General features: G+C 40.2%; 1 protein-coding gene across 4 annotated transcripts in view; it reads left to right on the top strand.

The window, feature by feature from the left end:
* The window catches only part of CACNA2D1 (calcium voltage-gated channel auxiliary subunit alpha2delta 1), a 404,289-nt gene that overhangs the window by 366,339 nt on the left and 17,639 nt on the right, over positions 1-20,311 (top strand). For 2 of the 4 annotated variants that reach the window (XM_079993561.1, XM_079993559.1), the window contains 16 exons: positions 1,943-2,003; positions 3,987-4,084; positions 5,809-5,890; positions 6,150-6,212; positions 7,722-7,825; positions 8,459-8,536; positions 8,981-9,048; positions 9,870-9,908; positions 11,053-11,124; positions 12,920-13,072; positions 13,686-13,738; positions 14,502-14,557; positions 14,644-14,773; positions 15,613-15,725; positions 17,338-17,420; positions 18,859-18,947. In XM_079993561.1, the coding sequence (XP_079849687.1) occupies positions 1,943-2,003; positions 3,987-4,084; positions 5,809-5,890; positions 6,150-6,212; positions 7,722-7,825; positions 8,459-8,536; positions 8,981-9,048; positions 9,870-9,908; positions 11,053-11,124; positions 12,920-13,072; positions 13,686-13,738; positions 14,502-14,557; positions 14,644-14,773; positions 15,613-15,725; positions 17,338-17,420; positions 18,859-18,947 (1,342 nt within the window). The remainder of the gene's footprint in view (positions 1-1,942; positions 2,004-3,986; positions 4,085-5,808; positions 5,891-6,149; positions 6,213-7,721; positions 7,826-8,458; positions 8,537-8,980; positions 9,049-9,869; positions 9,909-11,052; positions 11,125-12,919; positions 13,073-13,685; positions 13,739-14,501; positions 14,558-14,643; positions 14,774-15,612; positions 15,726-17,337; positions 17,421-18,858; positions 18,948-20,311) is intronic. The other 2 variants (XM_079993562.1, XM_079993560.1) reach the window with 1 other exon arrangement.

Genomic DNA, 20,311 nt, shown 5'->3' with positions numbered 1-20,311 from the left:
GTGTGCCCCTTTGTGGAACTTAGCAAGGGGGAAGATGAGGAGGGAACTAGAATTAGTTGGCTCTGCCTTGCCGTGGGCTTGGACTTGACCCACTGTTGGTCTCCCTGCCTTTTTCTCGACCAGTCCCAATGGTCACCAGAAACTACTGCTTCTAAGATGCTGCAGAAGCTCTATGCACTCCATTGTGTGCTACATTCCCACTGTTTGGTCTCAGTTTGTAGCCTATTAGGCGTACTTTGAACTTACTGCAGTTCCCTCAGCTGTCTTCAGAGGAAGGCTAAGTGGCAGCTCTTGCTTGCCTCTTCATTGCTGCTGCTTCCCTACAAATTTCTACTTGGTTGAGAATCCTATTCTAGCTATGTTTGTTTGTCTCAAGCTTATAGCCCATCCTTTCTTCCCAAAGGGAGCTCAGGGCAGTTCAAAATAACAAAAGCAGGTAGAAAGGATTTAAAAGCAAACATGTTAGAACTTCATAAAACCATTGGATGAAAGCTTAGATAAAATAAGGAAGTCTTTCCCTATTTCCAGAACACAGGTGGGGCAAGCCTATACAATTTGTGACCTGGTGGTCTCACACAGGCAGGTTGAACCTACTTCAGCTTGTAGAACGTGAGTGATGGAAGTGTTTGGCTTGGCAAGTCACACATTGTAGAGGTCTGCTTTGGGACTTATCTATCTAACCTTCTCTTAGCAGTCCTCCGTCTTGCTGCATTGACATCTTTTGTGCGTCCCTTGTAGTATTGTGTGCGTTCTCCACGTCTTATGCTAGTCACATAGCAAAGCTGCTCCAGGGAGCAGCGAAATGCCCCAATAGCTGCGCTACATAATGTATGATTGACCCTTTGTTGTTGCCAGCTCAAAACTAGATTTCAAGCTGTTTTGTAGTTATGTGATGGATATATGTTGACAAAAGACATGTGTTCAAGTCTTCAGAGATGTTTGTCTTTTCTCCAGTGTACAGCTGTAGAGAAAATGAACCTTTGATCTCGTTTCATGCCGCAATATTTTTATTCAAGGGACTGGTTGAATAAAATATTGGTTTGTGACCCCTTTTGCTTTACCTTGTTTTTTATGTTTCCTTGCCTCTTTCTGATGGATTATAACAGTCCAAAATGGCAAGTATATTCTTGTTGCTCAATTTCCCTCTATTTACTGTTGCTTATACATGTTGTCTGCTTCTATTTTCATTCCTCCTGGATGTTCTCCTTTGTGTCCTTCATCTTGGGGCTTCTCCCATGACAATTTGGTATTCTAAAAATAGAGAAGGGAAAATGATGTATTTTTTCCTCACATGCTTTTGAATTGTTTCTCTTTCTTCCTTGCTTCTTTGACCCTGTCACCTCTCAGTTTATTAAGAAACTCAGATTAACACCTCACCCCAAATTTGTGTTTTCAAGAACTCTGAAGTGCATTTATGCTAAGTAAAATATTTTACCTGTGGCACATTTTACAAGTCCTTTTGGTTTGCATCTTGACATCCCCATGGCTTCAGCTTTAATTGCCATATGGTCATGCTTAGCAGGTCGGTACTATGCCAGATTTACCTTGCACCAATTGTTGCAGTATTTCAGGCTGTGTTGCTACTATTTCATGATAAATACATGAATCTCTCTTTTAATGTGAAAATGTGGGTGGTGGGGTAATATTGATTGGCTTTGCTGCTTCCATAGTGCTTACTTTAAACCAGTTTTCCAGATCTGCACACTCGAATTAAACCACAATTTCACATTTTGGACATGCAAGGAGAAACACAGGGTGAGGCAGAACAGGAGTATGTGGTCACAATGCTCTTCCCCAGCTTAATAACTTTAGCTTGTTAAGCTGGAGCCATTGTCTGAATGGGTCCTAGGAACCGAGTGCTTTAAAAATGTTGAAATCTACTGCATTTACATACTTAGTTTTGCTTATAAAAGATTCTGACACTGCATTTTCATCTTTATAGTTACGGAAACTCTGAAGCTAGATCGCTTTGATGAATTCGGCTACACCTTTTTAGCACCAAGGTTGGTCATTTTCCTGTTCTGTATACCCAAATGATACATAACAAGTCTCGACTAACAAATGACAATAATAATAATATTATTATAATAATTTATTTCTTATACCCAACCCATCTGACTGGATTGCCCCAACCACTCTGGGTGGTTTCCAAGAAAAATACTACTACTACTACTACTACAAATATATATATATATATATATATATATATATATATATATATATATTGGATCTAGACCAAGTTAGTTGAACTTCAGTCCCACTGATTTCAAAAAGAACTAAATCATGCCTAACTTGTTCTGTTGATTTCTGTTAGACTTTTGTTCTAACTAATTTAGTGAAGATTCAGCCCACTTTGTTTAAGATGAGATCATCTATATACCAATAGCATATAGTCTGAAGTCTTCTAATGTTCACACTTACATAGCCAAAACAACACCACCGACCCTCAAGAGGGAGGCATTAGCAGACTCACAGTAACCCCAAAGTTTGCAGAAATACAAACAATATTCGGGGGGAAAGCAAAGGAAATGTGGGGTTCCCCTGAAAAGCCCAATGAAGACTGAGTGTCCACATAAAGTAGGAGACTTTTGAGAGGGGGAAAACTGACTAGCAGGTGGGAGGGGTAAGGGAATGGAGTTGTTGGAAAAGGCGCATGGAGAAATAGATATGTAGATATAAAATGGTAGAAAGAACCACTCATTCTCCTGATTGTTTATTACATTTATATCCCACCTTTCCCCTAAGGGACTATTTTGTTCATAGCCCCCTCCTCTCACCCCATTTTATCCTAACCACAATCCTGGGATCAATTAGGCTGAGAGTATAAGGGTTACTCAGCTTAATAGCTTCAGCTGAGATAACTTAATAGCTTAGTCAAAATTTGAATTCCAGTTTCCCTGCTCCTACTGTAGTACTCTAACCACTATACTACAAGTTCCATCTGCTGAAATTCCATCTTCTACACAGTTGTTAGAACAACAGCCTCTTAACCTAATGTTCAACAGACATTGTATGCTGACTATGGATCACAGGGGGAGAATGGAATGGAGCACCTCACCCATGGCATCTCAGGTCTCTTGAGGGCTGCTGGTCCCTCTGTAGCCAAAACCTCACCACCTTTCCACAGGAAAATATCTGGTGGCTTGGGAGCCCCCAGAATTTGCAGAGGTACAAAAATATTCTGAAAAAGACACATCAACACACACAGTCAAAGCACCCCAGTGAAGGCTGAGCGTGCAGGTGGAAGCTGTGAGTAGTGGCTATTGTTGAACAATTGAGAGTCAGAATTCTTGCTGAGTGTGGGCACAAAACCCTGTTTCTATGCACCCATGATTGTATTTGCATCCATTTATATAACCAAAAATAGCCTACCCAAATGCATTATGTTGCCCAAGATTGGTTGCAGAAATGTATAACTCTGGTAAAATTTCATACTTAAATGTTCATATTAGAAAAGAGTACTTTAAAATGCTGAGGATCTTTTGTGAGGGTTTTAATGTTGTGTATTTTTGTATACCTCAGGGCGGTATAGAAATTTAATAAAGAAATAAACATAAATGAATTTTTAAAAATATATCACAAACCTACACAGAAATATGACAAACTTTACTTACGTTTGGAAATTGAGAAACTGAAGTTGATGGATTCATCCATTCCTATGTCAAGGCTGATCATTCAGAGTGAAAACGCTCTAATCTTGTGTTTCCTTGCTTATAGCATTTAACTTTCCCTAATTTTATGCATAACATAATTTTGCCATGGAATTTCTCTATGTTGTGAAATTGATACACTGCAGACTGTAGGCAAGTACTTCTACATGATATACTACTAAATGAAATGTTGCTACCAAATGGTAGGTAAATTAGCCAGGATAAAATGCAAACCCAAACCAGCTCAGCCAGAAATTTATGTATTTGTTTGTTTATTTGCTTGCTTTACTTCATGGATTAAAAGCAGTATTTTAAAAACCTGTTCTCTTTTTCTAGAGACTACTGTGGGCCTGTGAAAATAACTGACAACAACACAGCATTTCTTCTGAATTTCAGCGAATTTATAGATCGATACACCCCCCAAAATCCCTCATGTAAGCCTTACTTTTTCATTAAATGAAGCTGCTTGCAGAAGCTGACAATATAAATGCAGCAGTTGGTTCCAAAGAAGAAATGTTGATGTGATCACCCTGTTTCCCATAATTACGTATAGTACCAGATCTGTTTACTGGGTTTATGAATGCAAGATTGCAGAGTTTCATCCAGTTCATAGGGTTGTTATGTGAAGATAAAAACTGTTCTGACCTTCTTACATGAAGGGCATTTCAAAACCTAATACTTTTTAAAACTTAGCTGGCCTTTTGATTTTAGAATTTGTTAGGAGCAACCGATGCCAAACCATACAGGTTTAAAATTGGAAATATTTGTTGAAATCTGAGTTCATTTTTATTATGGGGTGTGGTCATAGTATGGGGAAGGATCATAACTAAGCACTAGAGTCAGGCTGTGCTTTCCAAAGGTCTCTGTTTCAATCCTCCCCACATCTCCAAGTGCAGCGGAAAATGACCCCTCCTCGCTGAAATCTTAGAGAGCCACTTCAACTAAGCAGCAAGGGGGCCACTAGGGGGCGCATTGGAAGATGGCCAACAATAGCATCTCTCCGACCCACACGGGGTAATTAAGAGGCTGTTATGGGAGTAGGCAGCCTCCCTTGTTGCCCCAAGGAAATGGGGAACACTGCCCTTGCCTGCTGTGCCCATAAATCACCCCCTAATTCGAAAGAAGGGGGTGAGGGCCCTAGGCAGAATGCCCCCGTGTGGACCTCGGCTCTCCTGGACGCTGTCTCTGATCGCGCACTAGTTGCAGCACATATTTCAAGTGAAGAAGGGGAGTGAAGTCTGCTAATTTAAGTGACTTCTGCGAAAGAAGATGACGGTCTGGAGAAACAGGAATATTTTACGATGAAGATACACCAAAGGCGGGGTATGTTGACAACAGGGATGAATGCGGGGGGGGGGGAACCTTTTTTACTTTCCTTCTATGTGATTTACAAGAACTCCTCCTCATTAGAACCATCGGTTGAACTGACCCAAGCAGGATGATTAAGGTCTGTGTGGAGATAAACTTTAACCAAAAGTATGCTTTATGGAGACCGAGAAGCAATAAGAGCTTTTGGGAATGGCGCAGCAATTAATTCGGAGTCGCCATCTTGCCAAAGGATTTATAGCCGGGAGGAAGAATGGACTTGTTTTCAGACTGCATTCCTAGTGAATCTCCTCAGAGGTTTTGAGAAAGGAGGCAGATTGGTGAAGATTAATAACGCTAAGACTGTTTTGATGTATGGAAGTGATGTTATATGGAAAACGTCTGGATATGGCCACTGGATAAAAAAAATAATATCCACGCAGGATTACAAACTGTTCTAACCAGCTTGCGGAGACTATCAGAGGTCACAAAGAGAAAGGAAAAATATATGAAAATAACAACAAGAGATGTGGAAAAACAATAAGAAAGGACTGGATAGTACTGTGAACATCATAAGGTTAGATTTGTGGACATTAAAACAGCAGTAAGAAGCAAGAAGTTGATTGGATCCCTTCGGAACTTGAAATATGGGTACCCCCAACAAAAATTTAAAATTCGGCTGTGTAATTTGGAATTTATGTAATTTGGTTTGATTTGATGTGATTGGTCGGTTAATAAAAAATTATTCTTAAAAAAAAACTCAGTGTAATCAGTATTGAACTATATGGACCAATGGTCTGACTTGGCAGCTTCCTGTGATCTTAATTAACCTTTGGCTTGTTTCCTTTGATAGGTAATGATATGGTTATGAGAGCTTTGCTGGATGCAGGATTTACAAGTGAACTTGTTCAGAATTACTGGAGTAAGCAGGACCCGTGAGTGATATTTTCCTTCCCCCTACTAAACAATATGGCTATTTCTGCGGGTTTTAATGGTGTGTTGAAATAATACTGGATCATTTCTGATAATTAGAGCACACAAGGAACACACACGGCATTAAGTATATGAAAATGCACACATTTGTGTTTTAGACTATCTTAGAAAAACTTGTGAATATTATGTACAAAGGGCTGCCAATCATTCCAAATTCAGCTCAATTCAAATATTTCTGTCTCTCTTTTCTTCCTCCCACAGTGAGGGAATTACAGCACGATTTGTAGCTACAGATGGAGGAATCACTAGAGTGTATCCCAAAAGGTAAGGGTCTGTTTTTTTCTAAGAAATACAACAGAGACACTGGCAAAATCAATTTCTTAAGCATGCCTTTTTAAAAAAATCACTTTATTATAAATATCAATATATTACAAAACAATATATAAACATTACATTACATATATTACATACAACGCATACCTCACCTAATTTCTTAAGCATGCCTAACTCAGGGTTGGATAGTGGCTGAAGTTCTTGCAAGCCCCCATTGAAATTGTCACTTGGTAATGGAATATTAAAGTAAGAGTCTTCACAACAAATATATTGAATACTCCAAATATAATATTCTGACCCATAGGGAGGAAACAGAGGGTGGTACTTGGAATCAATGTCCATGCCCTAGGTTTGATTCCCATACCCAGACATTGAAAATAATATGCCCTTGATTGGCATATTATAAAGTTGTAATTCTCATAAATTACAGTAGATACATTTTGAACAAACCGTGTTTTTCATATTTTGAAATTCAGTTACTGTACAAGACAAAATGTAACAAGGAAAGTTTGTGCTGAATCCTCCTTGTATAGTATAGCCAAGATCCAGTGAGCTTCCTCAGAACACAGCCTGTAGAACTGAAAAGGAAAACAAAGGCAGACACAAATCCTTTATCACTAACTTTTTTAAAAAAAAGTACCTCAATTTCAAAAGTGGTTTGTTGCTGGTGTTGAAAGGCTGCTATTCAAGAAACATAAGCTCAAATTCCCTTTGGGCATGTGGAATTAGTTGAGCACTCGGCTTATGTCTGTAACCAGTTTCAGGTTTTCACAGCATTTCAGAGTTGGAAATCAGAATGGGGTTGTGGAGATCCCAAACTTAATAATGGGATTTCCCAGATTGCTCATTGTCTCCTGTAGATGGTTGGATTTTGACTGGAGATTAACTAGGAGATGTAGCTCATGGACCTGAGACCTCTTGATCTTACGCCAGGTAGAATTCTGGCTGTCTAGTATTGTTTGAGCGAGCCATTTTCTGTAATGTGAACATATGCAGGGAGCTATATTATTACAATGAGTCACATTTTAAGGTTTTCAGTAACATTAACAAACGGTACAGTCCTACAGTCTACTCAGAAGTAAATTTAGCTAATTTCAATGGGCCTTACTCCCAAATAAATGGATTGTAGCCATAGAATCATAGAATCATAGAATCATAGAGTTGGAAGAGACCACAAGGGCCATTGAGTCCAACCCCCTGCCAAGCAGGAAACACCATCAGAGCACTCCTGACATATGTTTGTCAAGCCTTAGATTTCAATCCTAGAGCCCAGTGGTGGGAAGCCTGAGACCCTCCCAACGCTGCTGTTTTAACTCCCATCAGCCCCGGCCAGCAGGGTCAGTGGTCAGGCGGTGAATGTGAAGGGCCAAATGTTCCCCACACTTTCCTGTGAGTAAGCCCCATTGAATTCAGTGGAGCTTCCTTCAGATTAGGCATGCACAGGATACGAAAACATGTGAGAATTAAGACAAAAAGCTGACATTAATGTCTCATGTTCAGTGCAGGAGAATATTGGACAGAAAATCCTGAAACCTATGAAGAGAGCTTCTACAAAAGGAGTTTAGATAATGAAAACTACATCTTCACAGCTCCCTTCTATAAGAGTAAGTCACTGGGCACCCAAAATTATCTTGTTAAACTCCAGATACAGTACGGTCTATCCATATTACACAACTATGGAATGTTGAAGACATCTGGAAAAGTATACATAATGGCTATGAAGATTACCATATAGCAATTATGCATGTCTGTTTCTCAAAAGTTTTAGCTAGAAGTCAGGAAATGTTGCCTAAGGATTTGTAGGAAGCTGCAGTTGAGTCAGTGAAGCATGATCCTGACTTCCATAGTTAGGTTAGGGCTTCCTCTGGTGTTAAGATTTTAATTCAATAGCACAATCCTGGGAGGCATTTATAGAATCATAGAATTGTGTGGTTAGAAGGGACTCAAAGGATCATCTAGTCCAACCCCATGCAGTGGAGAAATATCCAACTGGCCCATACAGGAATTGGAATGCATGACCTTGGCATTATCAGCACCATGCTCTAACCAACTGAGCCACCTATTCATGGTGAATTGCAAACAGGCACAACCTAATCTACAAACAGATACAACCCAGTTTATTTGGTTTCTCTCTGACACACCAAGACTGTTTCATAGTCATCTATTAAATGTTTGGGTTTCCTTCCTTCCTTCCTTCCTTCCTTCCTTCCTTCCTTCCATCCATCCATCCATCTCAGGAAGCGTATCTGAAGATGGCATTATGGTCAGCAAGGCTGTGAAAATAACCGTCAATGGAAAACTTCTGAAACCTGCAGGTGGGAAGGAATAATATTGACATTTCTTGACCGTTGTTATTGGACATAGTAAACAGCAACTGAAGTTCTTGTTTTAAAGAGCAAATCTGCATTACTTAGCGTACTTGTAAGTCTCTTTGACCATGCTAAAGGTCCCACAGATTTCTGAATAAAGCTGTTTATTAGTTTTTCCCTTTTGAGGGAATATGAACAAAAGAGTATTGGTAAGACAGTTGCAAGCACTTTTGGATGAAACTGATTACCTTCTCCAATTTCAATTTGAGTTCAGACCTGATTGTGAGACTAAATTCGTCTTGGTTGCCCTGGTGGATGACCTTTATTGGGAGAAGAATGGAGGGATGCAACACTTGGTCTTTCTTGGTCTTTCGGTGGCATTTGAAACCATTGACCATATATCCTCCTTAACTGACTGACTTCCCTTATATATTGTGTATTCCCTGTTAGTTGTTGGAGTAAAAATCAATGTGACCAACTGGATGGAAAATTTCACCAAAATCACTACAAAGAATCAGGTGAGGAACTTGTAGCTTTTCTTTTGAGCATTAATGTGAATACTTCAACTTACATCTAGGATTGTTTTATTGTGTGCTCCTCCGCTACAGCTCAGTATCCAATTGGAAATATTGATTCAAACATTCATACATAAATAAATGGGCAGAAGTTATGCAGTGGATATAATTGTTACCAATATCCAATAGTAACATCAAGTGCCTTTGATTGATCACCATGCTGAGTAGAGATGGCCTAAACAGAGTCCTGCTTTATTCTACCACTGCTTGTCCTTCCACTTTTCCCTCCTTTCCAAGCACCCTCAAATGTATCTAGGGTGGGAGAAGAAGGAATAAAGGAGGAATAAGCAGCTGCTAGGGGTGGGGTGTCCAGCTCCTTGGACATTCCCTTCAAGGTGAAGAAAGGAATGTGTGGGCAAGAGTAGTAAATCTGGGAGTAGGACGAGTTACCTACCAGATTTGTCAAGAATCCATCTTCCTAAGTACCTTTTTCAGCATATGTAACTTTCATTGGAAGTCTGGTTATTCAGCAGTTGCAGAACTAATACTTTTGCCTGACTTTGAGCATTTTACTTTATGTTGGATTAGTGTGCAAGTTCTTGGTTCTTGGAAATGTTTTGAAATATTGTCCTGTGGCCTTGCAACGGCAGTTAATGCAAGCTGTTGAGCAACAATGGTGAATTTTGACAGATGTAAATATTCTGCCTAAATTCTTGACATTTGACCTGGCTACAAAAGCAGCATGAGCACAACTCTAGATTGAATATCATCATTCTTTGTTTAAGAACAGGTTTCATATGTTGCATTACATGTCTATTTTTCAGTGCAAAAGTGAACTGTGTGGATGTGAAAAGAACAGTCGGGTAAGAATGTGTTCATGAATAAATCATTTGCAGATACTGAAGCCATGTTTGTGGGTGATGCCTCTACAGGGTGGACTCCTTGCCGCATCCTGGCCAGTCTTATAAGATTGTTGTAAGGATGGCATATTTGCTTTGAAGCACAAAGACGCTATGTCAATGATAAGCATTATCTTACTATTATCCATCCCTGGAATACTTCAATCAGCAGAACATGAGCAGTGCTATTTTTCTAGAAAAAGAGGTGTTGGAACATGCACTGAACCCCTTGTACACTTATAATGGCAATGGTGGCCACCTGAGAGGTGTCGGAACTGAGTTCCGGTGAGTTCCAGCTGGAAAACGCTCTGAGCACGAGACTCTTAATCTCAGGGTTGTGGGTTCAAGCCCCATGTTGCACAAAAGATTCCTGTGTTGCAGGGGTTGGACTAGATGACCCTTGTGGCCCCTTCCAACAATTCTGATTCAATGATCATCTTGCTGCCATTGAGACATGTTTTCTTTGCACCAATCCAGAGATCTTATATGTGCAGTCACATCTAAACTGAGACTAAGATGAACAATCCCAGCTGCTCATATTCATTCCCCTCTCTTGGATGCTTTGTGTGATCTCCACGGCATCCAACTGAGTATAAAGATCCTGCCATCAAACCAAGCATACGGCAACAAAAATTGGAATCAAAATACATTATTAGAACATTGTCATTATTTATGAATGCAAACAACAGCAATGAAATAATTGGTGCTGTATTGAGAGAAAGATCAAACAAATAAGAGTTAAAAGCTGCATATGTTTCAATTCTATCTTTAGCAGCTATAAGAGTGACTGGTGCCAGTACTATAGTTTATGAGTAGATTGGGGGGGGGCAGTAGCTCTTTCTTAATGAAACGATGGGCAATAGCAAATGATCTCTCCCTTTTTGTTTATCTTCAGTGAGTAATATTATCATTAAGAAAACTGCTAACTATTATTTTATAACTGGAAAGGTAACTACAACTGCAGTCCTATACATTACCCAGGTGGTGAAACTCATTCTCCTTAGGCTGGCACGGGGCTGGTGCTCAGCTCAACAAGTATGTTCTGAATTGTGACTATAAAGCAAATAATAATTCCCCCCCCCCATTGTCCTCCTTGTCTTTCTTGCAGCATGTTGACTGTGTTATCCTTGATGATGGAGGATTTCTCTTGATGACGAATCAGGAATGGGATATGCAAGAGGTAAGTGATACAGATCAAGTTGTCTATCAAGTTGTCTTACAGTCAGAGTGCTGTCTATTTTATCAAATCAAATTACAAGCTTTAAGATTTGAGTTTGACTTAAGATTTCAGATTTCATTATAACCAAATTAGAATGGCCAGGACAACTCTCTCATTCAGAATCTGTATCCATGGCAAGAGTACAGGACTGTGCAAGCCAATCTTTTTTCCTCCACCCTTGATCATAAAGATCTGGAAGGGGAATGTTAGTGTGTTACATGGAAATAGAACAGGGTACAAACTTAATGTTCACTTTTTGAAGCATTAGGTGAACCCAAACACAGCAATCCATTGAAACTAGCACGTCTCTGAATTTTGCATTGCAGTTCTCCAGCCAAGTCATGTTTACAAAAATTTGTACACTAGGATAAAATGTGCATAAAAACTTATACATTAATGAAGATTTTAAAATGCATTGTATTAGGGAAAATTGCTTTGTATGAATGTGCTATGTTGGGCAAAGTTGCATGTAAGTGCTCATTTTAGGAGAAATTCAGTGATGGGTTTTCCGGAAGACTGATGTGGAAATGAGAACTCATTGGAAAAATGAGAAACAGAGAGGAACAAAAGTGGACAGATTCACTTGTCCCTAATTGTGTCTGATACATACCTGCCTTTATATATCACTGAAAAGAGCATCAAATGAACCTCTGCTATGAACTTACACATATGCGTCCTCCCTAATAATAATAATAATAATAATAATAATAATAATAATAATTTATACTCTGGGCGGCTTCCAACAAAAGTTTAAAAATACATTAAAACATCAGTCATTAAAAACTTCCCTAAACAGGGCTGTCTTGAGATGTCTTCTAAACTATAATAATAATTTATTTATTTAAAACCTTTATATCCTGCCTTTCAAAAGTGCTCCAAAGGTGGCTTACATGTAAATAGAATACAGATTCCTAGACAAACTCAAAACATTATTATGCACACACCATCAATAAGTATATAATTTTGAATTTAAAACTCACCTGCTCTGCTCTCTGACTGAGCCAGAAGACTGAGCCTAGAACAAACCTTGTGTGTCCTACGTGCAGTGAGTAGGGCTGAACTGGGAGTGGGAGGGGAGTCGAAGTTGCTGCCTGGTGTGTGGGATGGAGAGGGAGGGAAGTCAGGGAAACAAAAAGCAGCTTTATGTGGGCATGAAATGTATATAATATGCAAGCACACAGTTTTGTTGTTCATTTTAAAAATGTGTATTTTAATGGAAATGAAGGGGAGAGGAACTTGAGTCAAATTGAGATCCAGAAGTGAGACATGCATTGGAAAACAACTGTGTGGATTAGCCTGACATCAAAAAAATTGTAATGTTCCATCCCTAGATCTAGCCTTCTTTAAATCTATACCTATAGAGTAGTTAACTATGGGTTCAGGCTTTGAATTAATATGTCCTTTCTCCTTTTTTATTGCTCTTTTTAGTTAGATGAAGAGCCTTCCATTTGTAATAATTCATTGCCATTCTGCAGGCAGTTTTGAGGCCCCAGGCCAAAGCTTCCAAGTATTCTCAGCTATATTGCACCCCAAATGTTGCTGGTTGCATTGTTTGTTAATTTTAAAAAACACACATTAAAAATAACATTTATTTTTTTAAATTATTGTTTTTTCTGTGTTTTTAACAATTCTTGTTTTAATCTGAAAGCCACATTAAGTCCTATCAGGGTGTAAATATAAGAACTATTATGTCTCCCAGTCTGTTTGAAAAGAAGTGTCTTTCTTTCTTTTTAAACAATCTCTTTTCCTTCATTAGATTGGAAAATTCTTTGGTGAGATTGACCCTGGCCTCATGCGAAATCTCATCAACATGTCCTTATATGCCTTTAACAAGTCTTATGACTATCAGTCTGTGTGTGACCCAGAAGAAGAAGCAAAGCAAGGAGCCGGACTCCGCTCTGTCTATGTGGTCAGTATCCTCTTGCCAGCATGCAGATGGCGCTGTGGTCTAAACCACTGAGCCTCTTGGGCTTACTGATCGCGGTTTGAATCCCCGCGATGGGGTGAGCTCCCGTTGCTCTGTCCCAGCTCCTGCCAATCTAGCAGTTTGAAAGCACACCAGTGCAAGTAGATAAATAGGTACCGCTGCAGCAGGAAGATAAACTGTGTTTCTGTGTGCGCTCTGGTTTCCGTCACGGTGTTCCGTTGCACCAGAAGCAGTTTAGTCATGCTGGCCACATGACCCAGAAAGCTGTCTGTGGACAAATGCTGGCTCCCTCGGCCTGAAAGCGAGATGAGTGCCACAACCCATAGTCACCTTTGACTGGACTTAACTGTCCAGGGGTCCTTTACTTTTACCTCTGCCTTTGCCCAGTCAGTATTATCTCTGCATGTGTTTATACCAGGCCAGTCTATGTGGTGCCCTCACAATCGTATTGGACTGCACCTCCCACCAGCCCCAGCCATCATGGCCAGAGGTCAGGGATGACTGAATTTGTAGTCCAACAAAGAGCAGGAGGGCAGTGACTGTCCCCCATTCAAAGATTATTCTAACTTTATATCAATTGCCTTCTATTTTCTAGCCTACGATAGCAGATATGTTACATCTAGGGTGGTGGGCCTCTGCAGCCGCTTGGTAAGTTGAACTTTCCAGGTAGGGTTTATTATACATTTGAACATGTGAGGGCCTTGACTGAGCAATGTATACAGAATGAATTTGCCCAGCTGAGATTTCACCCCACATTCTTCTTGTTCAAGTTTATTATGTAGAATTACTCAGTCTTTAGCTGAGCATTAAATAATGTCACTGCAAAACAGGGCTACAAAATCTTTTCCCAGAGGTTCCTGAAGATATTTACGAGGTGTGCAACTCAATATAAATTAAGAACCCTTGTTTTTGCAATGAAAGTCTGCATTGGAGGGTAATCCAGAGAGGAAACCCAAACATGACTGAATATTTAAAAAATGGGTTATCAGTGATGATATCAGACACAGAGGTGTCTGGACTCAGTTTGGACTTTGGGGTGTTATTGTTCTTTTCACCTGCAAGTGGTTTCTTGAAATGTTCTTTGTAATGAAATTTAGGGAGGGAGTTGGTAGGAAAGAGGGGGAAAGACAAAGGTGATCAGTTACCATTTAATAAGAAGAAAAGGGAAAAGGCAGATTTCAACAAATCCATGCAGTGAAACAGGGAAAGCTATGCTTCAAAGAGGAGCAGGCGATCCCTCCCCTTCTTCCATTCCAGGAATGTTCTGTGGGTTGCTCTGCCATCTCCTGCTCCAGTTCACACAGTGAATTCTCTGCCCCACTCCTAGAGCTAAAGCCTGCCTGATTTAGGCACTATCCCTCCTCACAGCTCCTTACTCTCTTGTTCCATTGCTTCCCCCCTGTGTATCTAGGTCTATCTTGCAGCAGCTCTTTCTGGGCCTCACCTTCCCACGTTTCCTTAGTGCCGGTAAGTGACGAATCAGGTGTCAGAGACATTCCTTTGCTTTTATAATCAAGCTTCTCACAGAGCTGAACATGTTTTCTTTCTCACAGTGGAAATGGAGGAGGAAGACTTCAGTGCCATCCCATCAAAACAGAGCTGCATTACAGTACAAACTCAGTATTTCTTTGCCAATGATGAAAAATCATTTTATGGCATTTTAGATTGCATAAACTGTTCTAGGTAGGTATTTTCATAGAATTATGAAATTATGCCAAGTGCCTCTGATGCTTTCTTAATAGTGTTCTGATATTAAAGAAGCAACTGAGATATTCATGCGAAACTATCAGTTATGAAGTAGATATAGATACAGATGATATATAGATGTGTATTAATGCATTTACTTAATTTTTTTTAACCTACCATTCATCCTTATGGATAACAAGACAGTGTACAAAAGGCATAGCCAGCAAATCTTACCAATATAAAATACCAAAACTTCCCACATGCACACGGGTAATCAAATAAAGCACATTTTAAAACAACAGAAACAACAGAACAGTTAACAGAACAACACTTTAAATGCTCAAAATGCTTCAACAAATAAACAGATTTTAGCCTTGTACTGAAAAGATTGTAATATTGGTGCCAGTATTATTCACTGTGGGGTGAATATTCCACAGCTGTGGTGTCACCACAGAAAAGGCTCTCTCCCTTATTTCCACATAATGTGTCTCTCTTAGTAAAGACACTCAAAGATAAGTTTACCTTGCTGCATTTATATATACTTCAATAGCAATGGGCATCATGTTTTACAGTCCATATTGCTTGGAAATAGAAGGTTTGATTTTGTTGAGCAGAAGACAGGTTCTGAATATATAATATATATTATATATCTGTTCACTGCCCAACTGAGGTGGGGAGATCTTTGCACAAAATCAGGTTATTTGTAGCTTATGGTGCAAAAGTTGCATTAAGCCTTTGGAGTTTACCTGGTTGTCAAAGTACTTATAGAAAATTGCCTGCAAGTTCCTTTCCCCCCAGCATTAAACATTTGTTCTGTGCTTCATTTCTGTTTGCAGACTTTTTCACGCAGAGAAGATTTCCAATACAAATTTAGTATTCATAATGAGTGACACCAAACATATGTGCCGTCACTGTGATACAAGGCCACTGATGCAAGCAGAGAAGCCTGGTATCCTTTGAAGTTTAAGTTTACACTGAATTTGTGTTTGCTCACAAAATAACACCACCACACATTTCTGTAGAATCCCCAGTATCTGATTCTTAGCTGCTCCTAAAACTTGGACGAGTTAGTGTACACACACACACACACACACGGACTGGAAACTGTTTCTGTGAATAGTGAATTAACACAGGCATGTATCTCTTCCATTTCTCATCTAATGTGAGATACGCACTCCATGCTAGCACCCTGCTTGCATGATCTTAATATATGACACAAACACAATATTGTTGGAATCAAAAACCCTTAAGAGAATGATTGACACACTTAAAGGAGGGAATTCAACATACCACTAAGGATATTGCTGCAGCAGCACAATTATTTCTCCTTCCTTGAGTTCCCCTCTCCTCCCCCTGTGCATTGTTCTGGGACTTCTCCTGACACAAAAACATCCAGGCCAATTTGTTGGGCACACAGAAGGAAAGCCCCATTGCACTAGCAGAAGTTCTTCTGCTAGCTTCTGTTAGCAGGCCTGATTAGTTTATTGTTGCCCAAAATTTCCATGTTTTATTGTACAGTACATGATATGTTGCTTTGCCATACATTAATGGCCATGGTCTTCTCTGCCATGAAAACAGTAAAGATGTTCTAAATCCCACACTTTGCCTTGATATTTCAGCCCCAATCCTCTCCATCTTCAAGTTAGGACCACACAAATTCCCCTTCAAGTTACCATTTTCTCCCACCTACTTTAGACTTAAATTTATACGCTGCCTGTGGTATGAAAAGTTGCAGGATCTCACCAGGAAGATATAGGACATGCAGCAACTGGAAATAAAGCAGTATGTCTGCCACAGCTATTACAGGCACAAACAGTACTGAAATCAGAATCACATATAACTGCTCTGATATAATCATGAATGCACAATAAAAAGGGCACCTGGAGGGATAAATCCAGGCTTCTAATATTTATTTGATGTCTAGCCAATCCAGGGGCTTCATAACTCAGGGGTTGATGTGGTACGCCATTTTCCCCTGCTGTGTTTGAATGGCCTCTGGTGTCTATACACCTGGGGTCTCTCCCAGCTCGAATTGACAAACCCAAATTCTCCAGGTTCAGCCTCCTTCAAATAGGCTGAACTGAATTGGCTGCCATTAATGAAGGAGAAGCATCATTTCCTGCTGGGGATCGTGGGACTCTAACATAGCATTTGTAGCTAAGGAGAGGCCTGGCATGGTTTCTAGTGTGCTGTTAAGAGCCACACACTCTCTGGTATGCCCTCCACAAAACCTTTTTCACTAGGGAAGGGGGAGGACTGGCAGGGAAGGCAGAATAGTAGCTAACTAGGGCTTTCCAAGGGTTCACACTGAACACCCAAAATCCTTCATAGTTTCTCAAGCATTCAACTGGCACACTTGAAAAACACAGTTTATTGAGGGGTCTCACACATCTCTAGTCTCTACACATACAGTCCATAGCACCTCACTAGGTAAGGCTCCCAGTTCAAACCCTGCAATTCCTCACTCTCTTTGTGTTTTCTAGTTTGTCTTCTTCTTCTTCTTTTTCTTCTTCTAGCAAATGTGAGCATTCCATTATCCATGTTCCTTAACTGACATTCAGATGAGGGCCCAAACCCCTGTGAAATGGTTCAGCAACCCAGATACAGAAAAGGGCCCGATGTCTGCTTTGATGATGATATTGACGTAAGTTTGCTTTTCTAAGAAATGGAGGAAATGCCTTCCCTGCACTAGAAAAAAAAGTTTTTTTAAATGATTACTTTGCACCTTGAAATGCCCATTGATGTTAACCTATCTTCCATTAAATTGATTGTTGACTCTGAATCATAGTCACTCTATTTCAAATGTTCCCATGATTAACATAAAATTAACAGCTGCTTTTTTTCTGCGTTGCCTTTGCTGCAATTGCTGTGCTTTCACACATGATTCTTTTAAAGAGGGAGGTAGGGCAATATTTGCTACCATTCTGTGCATCATGGTAACTGCTTAGCAATCCTGCCATCAGAACCTTTGAAAAAAATGCCTAGAAAACTCTGTGGCTTTTCTTCTTGTCCTGAAGATGCAGTGTAGTTGCCTGGTCCCAGTCTTCCCTGCGAATAGTAGATCTAGTGGATCAAAAGTAAGGGGTGGGGAACCTGTGGCCCTCCAGATGTTTCAGTCCCAGCCAGGTCAGAGATGATGGAAGTCCAACAACTTGGGGGACGGGGTTCACAGGTTCACAGCCCCTGATCTAGATTAATTGGATTAATTGTAAGGGTTGCCATATTGTGGTTCCATGGACAGTGAGATGGTTGAGGAGCGAGCAGGTAGTGAGTAAAGACTATGACACATGTGTTAGATTGAAATTAGGCCACAACTTTATTTGACATTGGCATTGGGCGTGTAGCCAATGATCAACCAACCCACTTGCCGGTTGATTGACAGCTGTGGTTGACCATGGTTAGCAGTCTTCCATGGTGTGAACTGCTTTTGGTGTGCCCTGCGGCCCATCAGCCCTTGACTTGGGCTTCTGGATAGGAAGCACCACCTTCCAAGATTCTTTCAGGGAATCCCCCTTTCCTCCCATTCCTGCTAATGATCCAACCCAATGCCTCTTCTGCCACTAGAGTTGGTGATCCTGGTAGAAATTATGCCTGTACCAAAATTTGAGAGTCCCAGATCTAGACTATACTATACATATTTTTTTTAAGAACATGAACACAAATAGGTATTTTTTGTTGTAAAGTGTTTGCCACATTGAGAACATTGGAGGAGCACCCAATTTTAACAGTAAGAAAACATTCATGTGCTGGAGATAGTTGGCGGCAATATTGGGAGAAACAACTGTTAGCCCATCTCCATGCTCTTGGTCCTGGATCTGTTGTGTGTGAAAGTACAAGGAGTCTTGCTCACTAGCTTGTTGTGCTATTATCTGTGTTAACTGTGTCTTCTGTAGTTGTATTAGTGTAATATTTTACTTAAGTTTACTTTGCAATCCTCACTGTGAAATTCTTTGCTCTTGGGTGAATGCTTTCACATTAACTCTGCTAACTGCCAGCAAACTGCATGAAATCTCATCTTGTATGTGTTTCTTTCTGTGTTTTCTTTCCTTTCCTCTACTTGCTATTTTGCCCGTTATTAATAGGATCAGCCTATATGCACAACGAGTCGTGCCTCTGCCATGATGTCCGCTCCTATCTCCATTTTTCTGCAAGTTTTCATGTGGTGTGGATGGTCAGTTACTTTCTCTAATTTTGTGTTTCATTTTGTTTTTCAAAGTTTAGCATTTTTGTTAGTGTATCACAGAAACATGTATTAATTGGGGTGGTGGTGGGGAAAATAGCTTGGAGCAAATGGCTTTATTTATTTATTGGGCTTGTTCAGGAGCTATTTCCCCCTGAGAATAGATTGGGAGCACATCCTCCTTTCCTGAATGGGAGAGTCTGTGGTTATTTGAAAAGGGTTTAATCTTCAGTTAATTTAGACATTTCCTTCTCTCTGTGGCAAGTAGAGAGACTGCACTCCCAAGGATAATCGGGGAAGACAGATACAGTTCTAAAGAGGCCCATTGGGTCATGGGCCACAAGACCCATGGAAGTGAATCCTATTGTTTCAGAACTTGCTTAGAATCACAACCTGAAGACAGAACTGTATTGCCTATTGTTCTTTCCTGGTCCAGCACTGTAGCAGATTGCTAACTTGAGGACTTCACAGCCCACCCTTGTTGCTCCTAAGGAGCGGTCTGTGATAGAGCACACCAGGTTCAGTCCCTAGCAAGTTTCAAGATATAAGAGACTTCTCATTCTCTGAGTCTCAGGACTTCTGGTGGCCAGTTAGGATAGATGGAATTTCCCCAGAGGGACCACCACAACTGCTCCTGACAATCCTTTGTTACTTGTTTTGTATCCACGATAAGAAATCTGAAAAAGTTTGAATCTCTAAATTAGAGTCATGCCGACATTCTTAGTTGTTGGGAGGGTTGTGAAACCAATACAATAGAGACTATTCATGTTTTGTTCTTGTTCCCATTAAGAGGTACGACTTCACAATGCCGGCACTAGCCTTTTTTCTGAGCCTAACAAAGGAAACAAGCAAACAAAAACAGTATATTAAATATAATATTTAAATATAGTGAGCTAAAATTAAAAAAGCTGTTGCTGCCTAAGAGTGCATGCATTTTTAACATTTTCTTTCAATAAGGGGCTTGTGGCATTTTCACAATCATACAGCTGGACTACACATTACAAAGTGAATACAATATTTTCAACATTGAACTTGCTTTGTAATATTAAGCTGCTCTTTCCTTGTGAACCATACTTTCCTGTGATTTTCCCTCAGTTGGTATCTGAGGCTAGAAGAAGCGAAGCGAAAGAGAAATTTGTCTGGGGGGCACACCTCTGGGGGGTTAATCAGTAAGGCAGGGGAGTTAAGCACCCCTTCCCTTCTGCTGGTTCCGTCTGACTTCGGAGCCAATGGAGTGCACTTCTGGGCGTAAAGTCAAACTGCTGTGTTAACAGCACTCAAGTTACTTCCCCAGGGCAGTGTCCGTAGAAGTCCTAGGCTGCCTAGATGACGAGACCCACTCTCGGCCCCACTGA

The sequence above is a fragment of the Podarcis cretensis genome (genome assembly GCF_951804945.1).
Source record: "Podarcis cretensis genome assembly, chromosome: 10".
Lineage (NCBI taxonomy): Eukaryota > Metazoa > Chordata > Lepidosauria > Squamata > Lacertidae > Podarcis > Podarcis cretensis.
The sequence above is the reverse complement of the archived record's forward strand: the minus strand, read 5'-3'. Positions and strand labels throughout refer to the sequence as shown.